At 48.9% G+C, this 14,774-nt stretch overlaps 1 protein-coding gene across 1 annotated transcript in view; it reads right to left on the bottom strand.

Annotated features, from left to right (window-relative positions):
* CMIP (c-Maf inducing protein) overlaps window positions 1-14,774 on the bottom strand; it is a 195,718-nt gene that overhangs the window by 28,299 nt on the left and 152,645 nt on the right. The window contains exons 5-7 of the mRNA XM_080936738.1: window positions 11,649-11,690; window positions 5,553-5,615; window positions 965-1,045 (exon numbers count right to left, since the gene is read on the bottom strand). Of these exons, the coding sequence (XP_080792864.1) occupies window positions 965-1,045; window positions 5,553-5,615; window positions 11,649-11,690 (186 nt within the window). The remainder of the gene's footprint in view (window positions 1-964; window positions 1,046-5,552; window positions 5,616-11,648; window positions 11,691-14,774) is intronic.

Raw genomic sequence — 14,774 nt, 5'->3', positions numbered from 1 at the left:
AACTTCGACTCTGGTTAGATTCCCTCCTAATGTGTGTACCCCCTGTCGTCTTTGCTTTTACATGAGACAGACTCCCATGTTGAACAGGCTGACCTTTAATTCATGACGTAGTTGAGACTGACCTTGAACTGATTTGCCTGGCTCCTCAACAGGGATAGGATTCTACAGTCCATTACCTACTTGGTCTATGTGGTTCTGAGACAGAACTTGGGGTCTCATACATGCTGGATAAGCGACTACTAGCTGAGCAACACCTTCAGACCCTGAAATGTCCTTTGTCTGTGTTATGGTCCTAGTTGGGTAGAGTTGAAGGGTTTGTTATGGGCTGGAAAGACGGCTCAGTGGTTAAGAACACTGACTGCTCTTCCAGAGCTCCTGAGTTCAATTCCCAGTAACAACACGGTGGCTCACAACCATCTGTAATGGGACCTAATGCCCTCTTCTGGTGTGTCTGAAGACAGCAACTGTGTGTGTGTGTATTTTATATGCATATAAAACAAATACTTTTTTTTTTTAAAGTAAGGGTATGTTATTTCCTAAGGTTGGACTGAGGTGACAAGCTACAGGGAGAAAGATCTCCAGGGCGAGGTTCCAGAAGTCACCAATCAGATGCTGACATTTACGTCCAGCTGAGGCCACAACTGCTGAAGGCCTTCTCACCTTGAATCTGCCCTCACTCCTACACCACACCCTTCAGTAGGATGTCACTGAGCCCAGGCTATCCTTCAAGAGTGAAGAGTCCCATCCACAACCCGGAGAACGGAGTACTGCCTATGTCCCATAGTGGGGACCACTCAATGGAAGCCATGTGCCCAGTAACCACATCTATTCTGACCCAGAAGAGATTTTGCTGTCTGCTTGACTGGAGAGAAACAGTCCTGAAGGGACAAGCTGCACAAACTCCCAGCTTCTGAAACTGCCACGGGCCACATACCATCCACTCCAGGCTGTCCAGGCCACTCACCATATTATGCTTAAGAATTCTCTGAACCACCGGTGTGAACACCTCGATGACCACCATAGACCGGGGCCGCTCTCTGCAGTGCTGGGGAGATAGAGGGGTGTGCAGTCAGTCAGTGTAGCCTGGGGGAGCCCCACCCACAGCCTGCTGCTTCCAGAGGCCAACGCGATGCTATCAAGCCCAATAAGGATATTGTTTTCTTTGTTTAGGAAGACCACATGCTTTAGAGAAGGCTTAGGCTCAGGGCAAAACTGCCAAGCAGGGGTGTGTTCCAGCCTCCCCAGATGTTGACTGTACCACAGTACACTTGTTGGCAGGTATTTATTAGTTCATACCAACATGTCAAAGGGACCTTAGTTGGCAGTCTACACTAGGTTGGTGTCTAGATGCCCCTTCTAGGGGTTTAGACCCAAAGTTAAGGGTTTTTAAATCACCATGACAGTAGCATACAGTAGTTTTGCATTGAGCTCTGCTTGATAGCACCCAGTCCTTCCCGAGCCTTTGCAACGACTGAGCTCTGCCCTTCCTAGCTGCTTGGCACTCCCCGAGTTCTGTGCCCAGGTTAACTGGCGCTGATTGAAATGGGAAGCCCGGGAGTAATAGATTTTTTTGGTTGTTTTGTATTGTTTGTAGAGTCCTGACGTAATTTTCCACAATGTTTTCAGCATTGCCTACTCTGACAATATCCTACTTCAGGTGTCAAGTCAGCATGAGAAAGTTGGGGTTTGGGAGCATTTTGGATTTGATTTGCGGACGACAGATGCTCAGCGCATGACTGAAATCACAAAGGCATGCAGACTGAGAAGTGCGCACGTCCTTAAGTGGTGGTAACTCCCACAGGGTGTGTGGGGAGTGCTCCCTGCAGGTTCCCCACAGCTTCCAGTCCCTTCCTTTTCTTGTGACAGGGTCTTGCTAAGTAGTTCAGAAATCAAGGTCCTCCTGCCTCAGTCTCCATACTGCTGGTGCTACCACAGCTGGTGCTCATGTCTGTCATGCTAAATAAGAGTCCCCAATGCTAAATAAGAGTCCCCAGATGAGGCCAGGAAAGCGCTGGCCAGGTTTCATCCCTAGAACCCACGTTAAAAACAAACAACAAACAAAACCAGGCATGGGCTGGAGAGATGGCTCAGCGGTTAAGAGCACTGACTGCTCTTCCAGAGGTCCTGAGTTCAAATCCCAGCAACCACATGGTGGCTCACAACCATCTGTAGTGGGATCTGATGCCCTCTTTTGTTGCTGTCTGAAGACAGCCACAGTGAACTCATACAAATAAATAAATAAGTAAACAATAAACACAATAAATAAATCTTTAAACAAGCCAGGTATGTGGGGAAGGCTAGCTCCATGATTAAGAGGCCCTGTTTGCGGTTCTTGTAAAGGGAGGGGATTTCCAACAAGGTGGGTTCACAACTACCTGTAACCCCAACTCCAGGATATCTGATGGCCTCTTCTGGCCTCTGTGGAAACCCACATAAATGTAACATGTGATATACATTTATAAATATATGATATTAAAATGAACATGCTTGTAATCCCAACACTGGGGAGACAAAGAGATAGGAGGGGGCTTACTGGCCTGGCAGCCTGGCTAATTGGCAAGCCTCTGGCCAGTGAAGAAACGCTGTGTCAAAAGACAAAATCTGCCTGAGGAAAAGGCACCTGAGGTTGTCCTCTGAATTTTGCATACATGTGCACATGTGTGTATGCATAGTCTCTCTCTCTCTCTCTCTCTCTCTCTCTCACACACACACACACACACAGAGAGAGAGAGAGAGAGAGAGAGAGAGAGAGAGAGAGAGAGAGAGAGAGGGAGGGAGGGAGCACATAGATTCCAAAGCATGAGCAGACCACAGCTGAGGAACACTTTGACTGCTTCAAAATTCTGGCAACTGACAATATCTGCTATACAAATCTATGGGTGCATTTAGGTTTTTAACTCAATTGGATTGAGTTTTGTTTTATTTATTTATTTATTTATTTTTAAAGACATTTATTTTATTATATATTTTATATGAGTACACTGTTGCTGTCTTCAGACAGAAGAGGGCATCAGATCCCATTACAGATGGCTGTGAGCCACCATGTGGTTGCTAGGAATTGAACTCAGGACCTCTGGAAGAGCAGCCAGTGCTCTTAACCGCTGAGCCATCTCTCCAGCCCTGCTTGTTTGTTTTAATTAAAGTAAGGTTAAAAAATGGACAAGACTGAATCTTCTGTTGATTCTGTTTGACCTTGAATGTTTAAGACCACTTCAGAAAGATATGTTCTGCCTCCAATCTCATTCCTTATATAAGATTCAGCAGGCCTGTCTGATAAGCTGGAGAACATTCTAGATGTGGGGCAGCCTCTGACTTCTCAGAAGCTGTCAACACCCTGCAGGAGTCCACAAGCTAAGCTCGCTTCTTCCTTCCTTGTCACTGTGGAGACCTTCACACGTGAATTTTTTAAGGCAGGGTCTCTTGTAGCCCAGGCTGGCCTAGAATTTACTGGATGACCTCAATATCCTGACTTTTCTGTCTTTTACCTCTTGATCGCTGGAAGTTCCAGGTGTGAGCCATCACACACAGTTTTAAGCAGTGTTGGGGATCAAAGGCAAAGCCTCAGAGGGTCTGTGCCAGGTATTCTATGACCATGCCTTGCTTTGACATTGAATTAGGCCTCCTGTAGAGCAAGCAAGTGCCTTTGGCCCAGTAACCTTGCCCCATTGACCTGCTTGTACATATGAGCCCCTTGGCCCAGAAGTGAGTTCTGTTTGCAACTCTTAGTGAGGTCAATGGACCTAGGGAGAAAGAGCCCAGGGCTTTTCTGGAAAACCAGAGCAGCAAAATTTCCTCAAACCTTTGTATCTGAGATCTGGAAGTCCAGCCGGAAGGGCTGTCTGGAGACTCCTCAGACAGGCTCAGAGAGGCCCCGGGGAGCCGGTGAGGAGGGCTTTGTAGCAATAAAGCTCCTCTCCCAGGGCTTAGCCACCAGAGCAAAGACAGCTTGAAGCCCCGTGGCCCTGGCTAGGTTTTTATCTCTTCCATTTAGATCCCAGCAGGGACTGCTCAGAATCCATTTTCCCCTACTTTGCTTTATGCTAGCAGGGACCCCAGAGAAAGACTTACTTATGGGAAGGGGACGGCCAGCGAGGTTGCTCAGCAAGTAAGGGTGTTTGACATGAAGCCTGACAACCTGAGTTCGAGCCTCAAAACACTCAAGGTTAGAGGAGTCCATGGATACTAACAAGTTATCCTGTGATCTCCATATCCTTGCCATGGTTTATGTGTGCACAAGCATACGAAGTAAGTGAATGACTCGCTTTAAAGACTGTAATGGGGCTGGAGAGATGGCTCAGTGGTTAAGAGCACCGACTGCTCTTCCAGAGGTCCTGAGTTCAAATCCCACAACCACATGGTGGCTCACAACCATCTGTAATGAGATCTGATGCCCTCTTCTGGTGTGTCCAAAGACAACTACAGTGTATTCATATGAATCAAATAAATTAAAAAAAAAAAAAAAGACTGTAACAAAGGTCAGTTTTCTGGAATAAACATTTGTTAACCATGAAACTGGGAGAAAGGCCTGAGCTCCCTTACTCCATCTGCCTGGGGGCTGACACTGAGCATTGAGGCAGAGGCTCCTCTCCTGTGTGGGGCTGCCATGGTAGTTGTTTGCCTACTTGGACCAGATGGCCCATCACCTGTACCACATGAAGAAAGGGGCTTCTGTGCTGGGTCCTAAACTGCCCCATGGTCTGGCCAACGTGTGAAGACACTGGGAAACTTCTCCTTATAGGAGAAGCAGAGACAAACAGAACACAGTCTTGGCCCATTTTCCAATGTCTCCAACAGGCAGCTTGGGGTTGTAGAGGGAGGCGGGGTCCCCACATTGATACCCAAGGGGACCAAGGAAGAAGAGAACATAAAGGAAATTAGTCTGCAGGGAGGTGAAAGATGCAACCTTGTGTCTTTCTAAGGATATCAAGTTATTAGAGTACACACATGTGCACGAGTGGGCGTGCACACACAAACACATACACACACAAACACACACAGCACAAAGGACAGATAGATTTGTGTGCCAGTACAGCCCCCAAGCTGCTGAGCTGTGCTTTCTGGGAAGGCCCTGCTCCCTGGTATGCCTGGGTATGTTGCAGAAAAACTCTGCTGAGAGGTTGGCATCAGGTCCCTGGGCATGCTGCCCTGGTCTGTGGCACCTCCAAGCTGACCTGGCACATGCTGCCAGTTTCCCTTGTCCAGGGAAAGCCCTGCAGCCGGGCCCCTACCCTGGACCAGTCAGTGCTCAGAGGAGCCTTAGCTAAGAATAACTCAGTTCTGACGTCAGGAATCTAGAAGACTGACTGCAAGCTGCCTCCTAAGACAGCCAGGAATAGTCCACAGAAAAGCCAGACGCCTGGTTCTTCCTCAGCCTGTCTGGCAGAGGACAGCAGCCCTAAGAATGGGCACCTGCATACCCTCTTCCCGCACCTAGTACCTTGACCAGGCTGGCAGGTAGGTTTGGCATTCAGCCAGGGCATTCAGACCCCCCCCCTCAGTTGGCACACTGTGGTGGCAGTGGCCTCTGGTAGCCCACTGCAGTGATACCATACCTTGCAAAAGAATTCGCAGAGATCTGGTGGTGGGTGGTTGTTTTCCAGCAGAGGCGCAATTGCCTACAAGAAAATGAACAGCCATTAGTCAGCAGGATCTGGTGGGGATGGGGGCGGGGGTAGGGTGGGAGAGAAGGGTATAGTCTGTAGAAGAGAGCCACTTGAAAAGATACAAAAATATCCCTCTCCTCTCCGCTGGGTAGAGCGCCTTTTTGAATGTACAGACCAGAACTCCAGAGTGCAGGATAGCTCCAGGCTAGACCCGCAGTGGGAGAGCTAACTTTAGGGGCGTCATGCCTAGATTTATCCACACCGCCTTCAAGCCCACAACTTCTGACTAAGCAACAGGACATCTTATTGGGTGAACGTGATGCTATTTTCAATAAGGGATCTTGGCACCTTCTATGTTTCTAGCTCTGTGGGGAGCTGGGCCCCTGGCAGCAACCTAAGGGATGAGCATCCAGGCTGGGCAGAGTCCTGGCTGAGATTCTGATCTTGCCCCTTCCTCGTAACAAGACCACTGGGACAGGTTGACTTTGTCTCAAATGATCCTTAAACCTACCACCTGAAAAGTGGGGTTCACGAAGTCTCTGCAAGTGTCTGATGTGCAGTCATCCACAAGTGGGGTTCCTTCGCCATGAGGTTGATTGTGCTTTGTGGGGTGCTGGCCCTGTGCCCTGCCTTGCTAAATATAAGCAGTAGCCCCCTTGCAGAAGACAATGCAACCGCCTCTCAACACACTCCAGGTCATGTTAAAGAAGGTTGGGGGTACTCATCCACTCCTTGAGCAACTGCTTAGAAAGTCTCCTTGGGGCCTGTCATGTAACACTAGAGGCTCACTGGTTTTAGGGGTATCTCGGGAAAGACTGCATAAAGGAGATGAGCCAAGTCCAGGAATCATCCCAGCTGCTCAGGAAGCCATGACAGAGGAACTGGAATTGGGAGGGTCGGCCTGTGTTACAGAGCGAGTTCCAGGACAGCCTGGGCAGCGTATTGAGACCTTATCTTCCAATAACGAGTTACAGGATTAAAGTGCTGTCTTACAGCATGGTGATGGGGTGTTTCTGATGTAGGTGTGAGACCCTGGGTTCAACACCAAGTCCCACAGAGGATCGTGGGGAAGAGATCAAAGGCGGAGATTGCAGGTGACCAGATACTCAAGCGGGTGGTCATCTGAGATAAAGTCATTTCAACAGAGTGGCCACAGGTGACACCTTCAATTTCAACTGGCACAAAAACTTAACGACTTTTGGAAGAAGGAAAGAAGTTTGTCACCTTCTCACTCTGGCCCCATTTCTATTGCTAGGCAGTCCCAAGAGACTCAGGTCAGGGGTTCCCCAGCTCGGTGCAAGGCAAGTTCCCACCTCGCACCATCCCACCCCGATAAAATGACAGCATTCGCAGTGGTGGCCATCGGTGGCCTGTACCAGCCCATGTGGCTAGAACTGTGTGACTTGTCTACTGAGCCACTGAGAACGGGAGTCTGAGTTTGGAGAGGACAGTACCAGTCCAGGCCAAGCAGTGAGCCAGCAGCAGAACAGGGACTCAGAGCCACTCTGGTGACCTCATGGTTGGGTTATGGTTCATTCTATGTCATTAGCAAGGAACAGAAGAGTCTGGGGACAATGACTACATTGAAGGAGGGACTGGAGAACAAGGAACAGCACAAAAGACAACGGTAAGCCTCTCAGTGACCTGAACAGCCAGGACATCCTTTCTTCTGCCTCCTGGAAGCGGATCATGCCTAGCTCTCCACTCCAGAGCCAGGCGACCCAGCGACTGGGTTAAACAAAGGAAGGTTTCGGGCCACAGTGGCAGCAACAGGATGGGAGGCCCCCTTCTCGGCTCATGAGGCATTTCCCTAGCTCTACTCGGGTACCAGTGCAGGGCAGGGTGTGGTCCCCTTGGGTTGGGTCCCTCTAGTTCCTACCACGTCTCCTTCCTAATGGATGTGAATTACAGTGTGGAGGAGGGGAGCTAGTATAGCACTGACAGCAGCTGTGAAGTGTCACATCCAAGTTATCCCTTCACTGATCCTTAGGCCCACAGGGACAGATAAAGAGGCAGTGGGGTCAGGGAATCCTCTAGGACCTTGCTGGTCATAAAGTGATGACTGTATTCAAACGTGTTGATATAAACCGGGAAGCGCCCCCCCCCCCTTTTTTTTTGTGGAATCTTTTTAGAAGCAGTACCCTTTGCTCGGCATGTTAGATGCAATGGCTCATGGAGAATCCTGAGCAGCCCATGAGAAAAGAACCAAACTGCCATTTTACAGAGCCTGGAGCATTGAAGCCACCGGACCGGAAAGAACAAGAGTTAAGGAAAAATAACAAGGATGTCCAACCAGAAGCCCTTACATTGCCACGGATGCAATTCATAAAATTGTGAACTTAAAAACGTGACCAGATCTGGCAAGATGCTTGGGGAGTTAAGGGATTGCTGTGACCCGAGTTTGGTCCCAGGAACCCACACAGAAGGGACAACTGAATTGTTTCTACAGGCTTGTCTGTTGATCTACACACACACACACACACACACACACACACACACACACAACCACGACACACATGCTCCCTGATCCCACCACCACACACACAGTAAGTAAATAAACTTAAAATACTGAGGGGTTTTGGTAATTATTCCAGTAACTCAGCGCATGGCTCCCAAGCATGAACTCTTCAGAAAACCAAGTTTTTTCATGACGTCAAATGGCATCTTTATAAAGTAGGTCTTGAGGGTAAACTGGCCCTAAGGGGTACCTGGTACACGGCAAGATATTTCTGTCCCAAAGGCCTTTTGGGAGTAAAGGCCAGAGAGGAAGGATGTCACATTCTGACAATGCCCAAGGTACCTTCAAAATGAGAATCCACTCTCTGCGACTGTCGCTATGAAGAAGGAGAGGCGCTTGAACAAGAAATTCACAGAAAACCCTAGAAGGTTCTCTGGGCTACACCGACAGACAGAGTGACAGATATGGAACACGTCCTTGTTACCCTGTTCCCACGAAGAACAAGACCCATGGCAGAAGCTGTTGCTGTGGATGAATTATCTCTGAGGATGGTAACGGGAGAAGGCAAGATCACACTGCCCTTCCTTCTTCAAATTCTAAGGCTAGACAATCCAGGTATCACCCACACTAGCAGGAGGAAGTGCTCTACGACCAAGCCACATCTCCGGCCCCTCACTAGGAGACTGTGGGCAGGGGATCTCCCACTGAACCAATCTTGCAGCCCCCTTGTTATTTCCAGAAAAGGTCTCATTAGGTTGACTGGGGCTGGACTTGAACTCATTCTGTGGCCCTGGCAGGCTTTGAAGTTGTGATCCTCCGGCCTCAGTCTCCTAAGTACCTAGGAAAACGTGCCTGTGCCAGTAGGCTTGGCTCAAAACCTCAACCTCAACAACAACAACAACGACAACCACCACCACTACAACCACAAAGAAAATATCAGCAATGTCAAAGCTAAGTCAGAGCCCTCTTCATGGACTCCTTACCTGTGTATTCAACAGCCATGGCTCAAATTTATTTGGAAGAAAAACAAAACAAAAAACAAAATGCAAAACATCAACAACAAAAACCTGTCCCTGGACAGAAAGTAGAGACTTCTGCTAATGTTCCCGAGGCTCTACAACATGACTTGTCACCTGCTCACCTTGTACCAGATGACCTACACCCTAGAGATGAGGTAATGCACGCGGGAGGATGCTCAGAGACAGTGTGTCAACACATCCTGTCTTCCAGAGACTTACACACGTGTAGAGTCTGACACCCTCAGGCGGCCTCAAATCACCCACAGGTCCTGAGGGAGATTTTTTTTCCTTTGGGTGGTGCTGGGACTTGAACCCAGGACCTTGCACTTGCCAGCAAGGTGTCCCAGATACCAGACATTGTCTTGTACATGTATGAATGTGCACCATGTGAGGAGTGCCTGGAGTTAGGGACGGTTGTTAATCACTGTGGATGCTCTTAGCTGCTGAACCATCTCTCCAGGCCAGAGACAACTGTTTTCAATCACACTAAAATTTCTTCAGGCGGGCTGCAGAGACACTCAGCCGTTAAGAGCGCTGGCTGCTCTTGCAGAGGGCTTGGTGCAGCACCAACGTGGGGTAGCATGATCATCTCTGTCTCCAGTTCCACGGGATCCAATGGGCTCCCCTGACTTCGAATGGCACTTCTGGCACCCCGTGCACAGACGTAACACCCACACACACAAAGTAATAATTACATGTTTTTTCTTCTAGTAATTGCCATATCCAGGTCTAGATCCTCTGAGCTTGAACCTGTGGACCCACTCCAGGCTGGAGGGGAAGGCTCCAGCACCTCTAGGCCATTGTAACCTTCAGGACCCGGGGACACAATAGCCTTTGTGATTCTCAGACTGGTACTGACCCAGAGACTCTCACTGCTGCCTTGTGCACACTGGTCCGTTCTTTAACTGTCTTTCCTCAGGACCCCAGCCCCCTGCCGAAGAGAGCAGCTGCCTCTCCTGTGCTCTCCCACCACCCAGAACCACCCCTGCCCCTGACTGAGATGTGTTTTGATCATGACTGATCTGCTGCGGGCCTGGAATCCACAAAGCAAGTCCTCAATGGCAGGGCTGTCCTCGGGTGGGACACAGCCGGGGTTTGGTGCACTCACAGCCACCGGCAGTGAAGGTTTGCTTACACAAGCTAACTCATCGACAGGATACCGGGAGAAGGTGCTAGAACGTGAGCAGGGGCACCCAGGTTGGCTTATTCCATCCTGTCAAGAGCAGTCAAGACAGCTGTAGTAGGTGCGCCGACTGTGCACCAGGTCCCAGACTAAGGGAGGAGGCTCTCCTGACCCCCACTGAGCTAGGGAACAGCTGGCACTGACCTCCTGGTGTGAACATAGGGGCACAGCTTAGCTGGATGAGCCTTGGGGGCAATGGAACTCCCAAAGCCACAGCCCCTCGTCACAGGTTCACCCTGTCCTCTCCAGAACTGGGTTCTGCTTCATCTCCATTTCTGGTCCTACGTCCCAGCTTCCTGCTCCCATGTGTTTTAGGCTCCGGCATTGCTGAAGCTTCCACAGTACACACCGAGCTGCTTTAACCTCTGTACCATTGAATAGATGGTTTGCTCTTCCCTGGACGCCTTCACTCATCTAGCAAACTCCTATTGATGCTTCAAAGCCCAGCTCAGATGTCACCCGCCCTGGGAAGTTCTCTGGCCCTGTCTGCCAGGTTTGGTCACTGCACATTATGTGCCTCTGTTCTGCAGTGACCACATTTGTCTTCCTACAACGGATGAGCTCATGGCACCGGGGCTCAGGTAAAGAGCTGGGCATACAATACACGTCATCAGTTATTCAACTTCCTTTCTCCCAATATGAACCGATTCAGCTCCTGGGGTTCTTGAGATGCTTCCCCATCCTCATGAGGCACCTCAGTACCTCATCTTTTAGCCAATGAACTTTGCCCACCCTGGATATTCCTAACCCCTTTCTCCCAAACTGTAGAGTAGCCTTTGATTCACCCGAATAAAGTTGATCTGTCTCCCCGAAGCTGGTCCCAATGTGTCGTTCTTAACGTTTGTACCCATGGGCCATCTGAAATTCCGTTCACGGATTACACCCTTCATCCTCATTGGCCAGTGGCCAATGACCCCAAGGAGAAGGGACCCACAGCTGGTGCAATCCATTTCTCTCTTTTCCATTAAGTGTCTCAGAGCTTAAAATTGACCAGGGAAATATTTTACACCCAAAGGTGCTTACAACACCACTGAACTCTGAAAAAGACTAGCCTACTGTATGTACCAGAGGGGTCTACAATCCTGGTTTCATATAGTGAATTAATTAGGGGACATATCTAGGGCAAGAAAGAGCCGGTTTACCTGCCCAGGGACAAGGTGATGGCCTTGAATTAAGTCAAAGTGGAGACTTGGAAATGAGAGGGCAACAGAGGGCTTAAAGTGAACCCCAAAGACTGAGCATCATGGCTACTGCCAGGCAGCTGGGATCTGCAGTGAAAGGTGGGGATGGGCAGCCAAATGACTCAAGTGGCGCAGTTAAGAATCTCAGGCTGAGCACCAGGCTGAGGCTTGGGGAAGTGGGGTAGGGGATGTCAGGCAACTTACCACAATGATGTTCTCGTGCTCCTGAGTGGTCAGGTTTGTGTTCTAAAGAATTGGGTGGAGAAAGAAGGAAAACACAATCAACAAAAGTGGGCATTTGATCCCAAGGATCCACAGCACTGCAGACTGTTTCTAGTGCTATCAACCCTCACCCCAAAGACATACAATAATCATGTTCTTCACTGAACATACCACGGCTACTCTGGGATGGGGCAGGAAAGTGGCTATGTCCTAGTTATCATTAACTCTCAACTTACCACAGCCCAGACTAGCCTGGGGGCATGTCTGTAAGGGACTATCAAGATTTGATTGTTGACTGGTGCAGGAGGGCACAGCCCACTATGAGCGGCACCATGACCTACACAGCTGGTCTTGAGCTGTGTAAGAAGAAAGCTAGCTGAACATGAGCCCAGAGCTAGCAAATGGCATTCCTTCATGGTATCTGCTTCAAGTTCCTGCCCTAACTTCCCTCGATGACTTACTGTGACTTGTAAGTGGTAATACACTCTTTCATTTCCTAAGTTACTTCTGGTCAGAGTGGTTTTGTTGTTGTTGTTTTGTTTTGTTTTCGCAACAAGAAAGAAAACCAGAACAGAGGGTAAAAGGAAACTGAGCTCCCCACCCCTGTCTCTCAGCTCTGAGGCCTGGGGTGACTCATGTCTTGTTGAGACTCAGTTACTACTTTGGACAATGGGGGCGGGGGTCTGATACCAGCATCTCATAGGACTGTGGTCTGAGGATTCTGACTTGGTCTTAACAACACTCCTTAGAACCAGAGTGCAGGCTCATAAAACAGAAGAAATCAGACCTTTTGTGAGTTCACACTCGGTGCTAGGTCAACCTTTTATTTTAGATCAATGTGATTTCAACGGTTCTCAGATGTTTTAGCTAAATGCACATCTGAGCAATAGACCTCTAAAACAAAACTAGGTTAATAAACTTGTTTTGGTCCTCCCCCCATCTGGAATCCGTTAAACTGACTGCACCGTTGCCTTCCTGTGTGTGAAGAAATGGCAAGAATCATGGGAAATTTCAAAGCACTTGCTGTTCTCTTTTACACCAGTCTACTGTGTCTCTTCTGACGGACCCAGGCTGTCTCCGGAGCCTACTTGCATTTCATAACAGCCACATTTGGAGCTTAGAGCAACTCCTGATTTGATCTGAGTTGGCACGGTGCATGAACCCTTGCCTCTACCATCACAACAGGCCAATGGGGAGAAGGAGCATTTAGCAGCTCTGCACTTGCTGAGGCCGAAGGAAAGGTACTATGCTGGACATCTGCCTTTGTACCAGCCAGCCATCCTGGTACGGGAAACGGAGACAAAGGCTCTAAGCACCAAGCAGGGGCCGCCCACCATCTTAAGGGTAAAGTACAAACAGAGTGCGCTTCTTTGACTGTAATACCCTTTTCCTTCTGTGGGCCTGTTTCTAGAGGACTCTTAAAAAATGCTAGACACTTTGAGTCACGGCAGATGAAAGCCAGTTTTCACTTCCCTTACGTTGGCAATGAGCTTTTAGAGCTTCAAACAATTTGCTTTCCACCTGGTACACTGATTCGATTTCATTTTTTACTTTGAAAACTTTCTCTGCTACATTTGTCCATCCGTCCATCCACCCATTCATCTATTCACCCACCCATCCATCCATCCAGCCACCCACCCATCCATTCATCCATTCATCCACTCACCCACCCATCCACCCACCCACCCACCCACCCATCCATCCATCCATCCATCCATCCATCCATCCATCCATCCATCCATCCAGTACATGAGATGCAACCCATGCCATGGCACAATCAGGTGGAGGTCAGAGGACAACTCACAAGATTTGGTTTTCTCTTTCTGCCCTGTAGATTCTGAGGATTTAACTTGTTGGGTCATCAGACTTGGCAACAAAAGTCTTTATTCCTTCATGTCTTTATTCCTTTATGTCACCAGCCCCTGCTTTATGGTGACAGTTTTGTTTACTTGTTTTTGACTACCTGCTGACTGATTGAGTTACTTGGAGCTGAGCCACTAGCCCGATGCACAGGGAAACCGTGTTGGGAGTGGGGACCTGAACCTCTGTCTGACCTGAGACCAAAGCTTTTATTTTCTGCAGAGCTATAGCATTCAACCCTTGGGCAGCTCCCTATGCTGGGCTATGTGGGCACCCATATCTCTCTCTAAGAAGCTCCTGTTGTGAGCATTCTGTTTGCTGGACAGGGAGACTTCTCCCCTACATAGGATTTTGCTCCTTTTTTTTTTTTAAAGATGTGTTTATTTTTTGTGTATTAGTGTTTTGTCTACATGTCTGTGTAGGTTCAAGCGTTGTACCCACACAGTTGTGAGCTGCTGCTTAGGGCCTGGGAACTGAACCTGGGTCCTCTCAAGAACAGCAAGAGCTCTTAACCACAGAAGCATCTGGAGCCATCCCTCTTTTGTTTAATTTTTTTTTTTTTCAGACACGGTCTCATGTACCCCAGACTGGCTTGCAGCCCACTACGTCACTAACAATAATTCTGAATTCTTGATCTTTGGTCACCACCTCTCAAGTGCTGGGATTAAAGGTGTGCCCTACCTCAGTCAGCCGACTCTCCAATCTAGGTCTATGAAGCATCAGTGCCTCAGCATACGAGCCTAGCTAAGGGGTGAACCTAGCCAGCTACGTAGCTCAGTGTCTTTACCAAGCTACTAACTCCTTATGATAGCTACTCGTCACTAGCAACTCGATAGGTTCTACAATCACCATGGAAACACAAACCTGGACTTCTCTGTGAGAGATTTTCTAAATTTGGGTTAACTGAGGTAGAAGGACCCACCCTAAATGGGGCAGCACCATCTCTGGAATGAGTCTACCATAGGCCAATACCGGAGACCTTCTACCTTCCCGGGAACAGCCCACTGTGCTGGAACTGAAGGGCTGGGTAATGTCACATCCAGATGCAAGAGTCAGATGGCCCTGGAGTAAAAGTTCTAGGCCAGTATGGGCTTGTCTTGTGTGTCCCTCAGTTGTTTCTTTATGAATGAGGACAGCAAGGTCTCATGTCGGGTGGAATATGTACACAAAGAGGTTCCTGCTGCCACTCGGGCCCCACTGTGAGTGCACCTCCTAATCGTGAGCCAAAACAAGTATTTCCCGAAGTCC

Source organism: Micromys minutus, assembly GCF_963924665.1.
Source record: "Micromys minutus genome assembly, chromosome: 24".
NCBI classification, from domain to species: Eukaryota; Metazoa; Chordata; class Mammalia; order Rodentia; family Muridae; genus Micromys; species Micromys minutus.
Note: the sequence above shows the minus strand (reverse complement) of the source record. Positions and strands in the feature narration are given on the sequence as shown.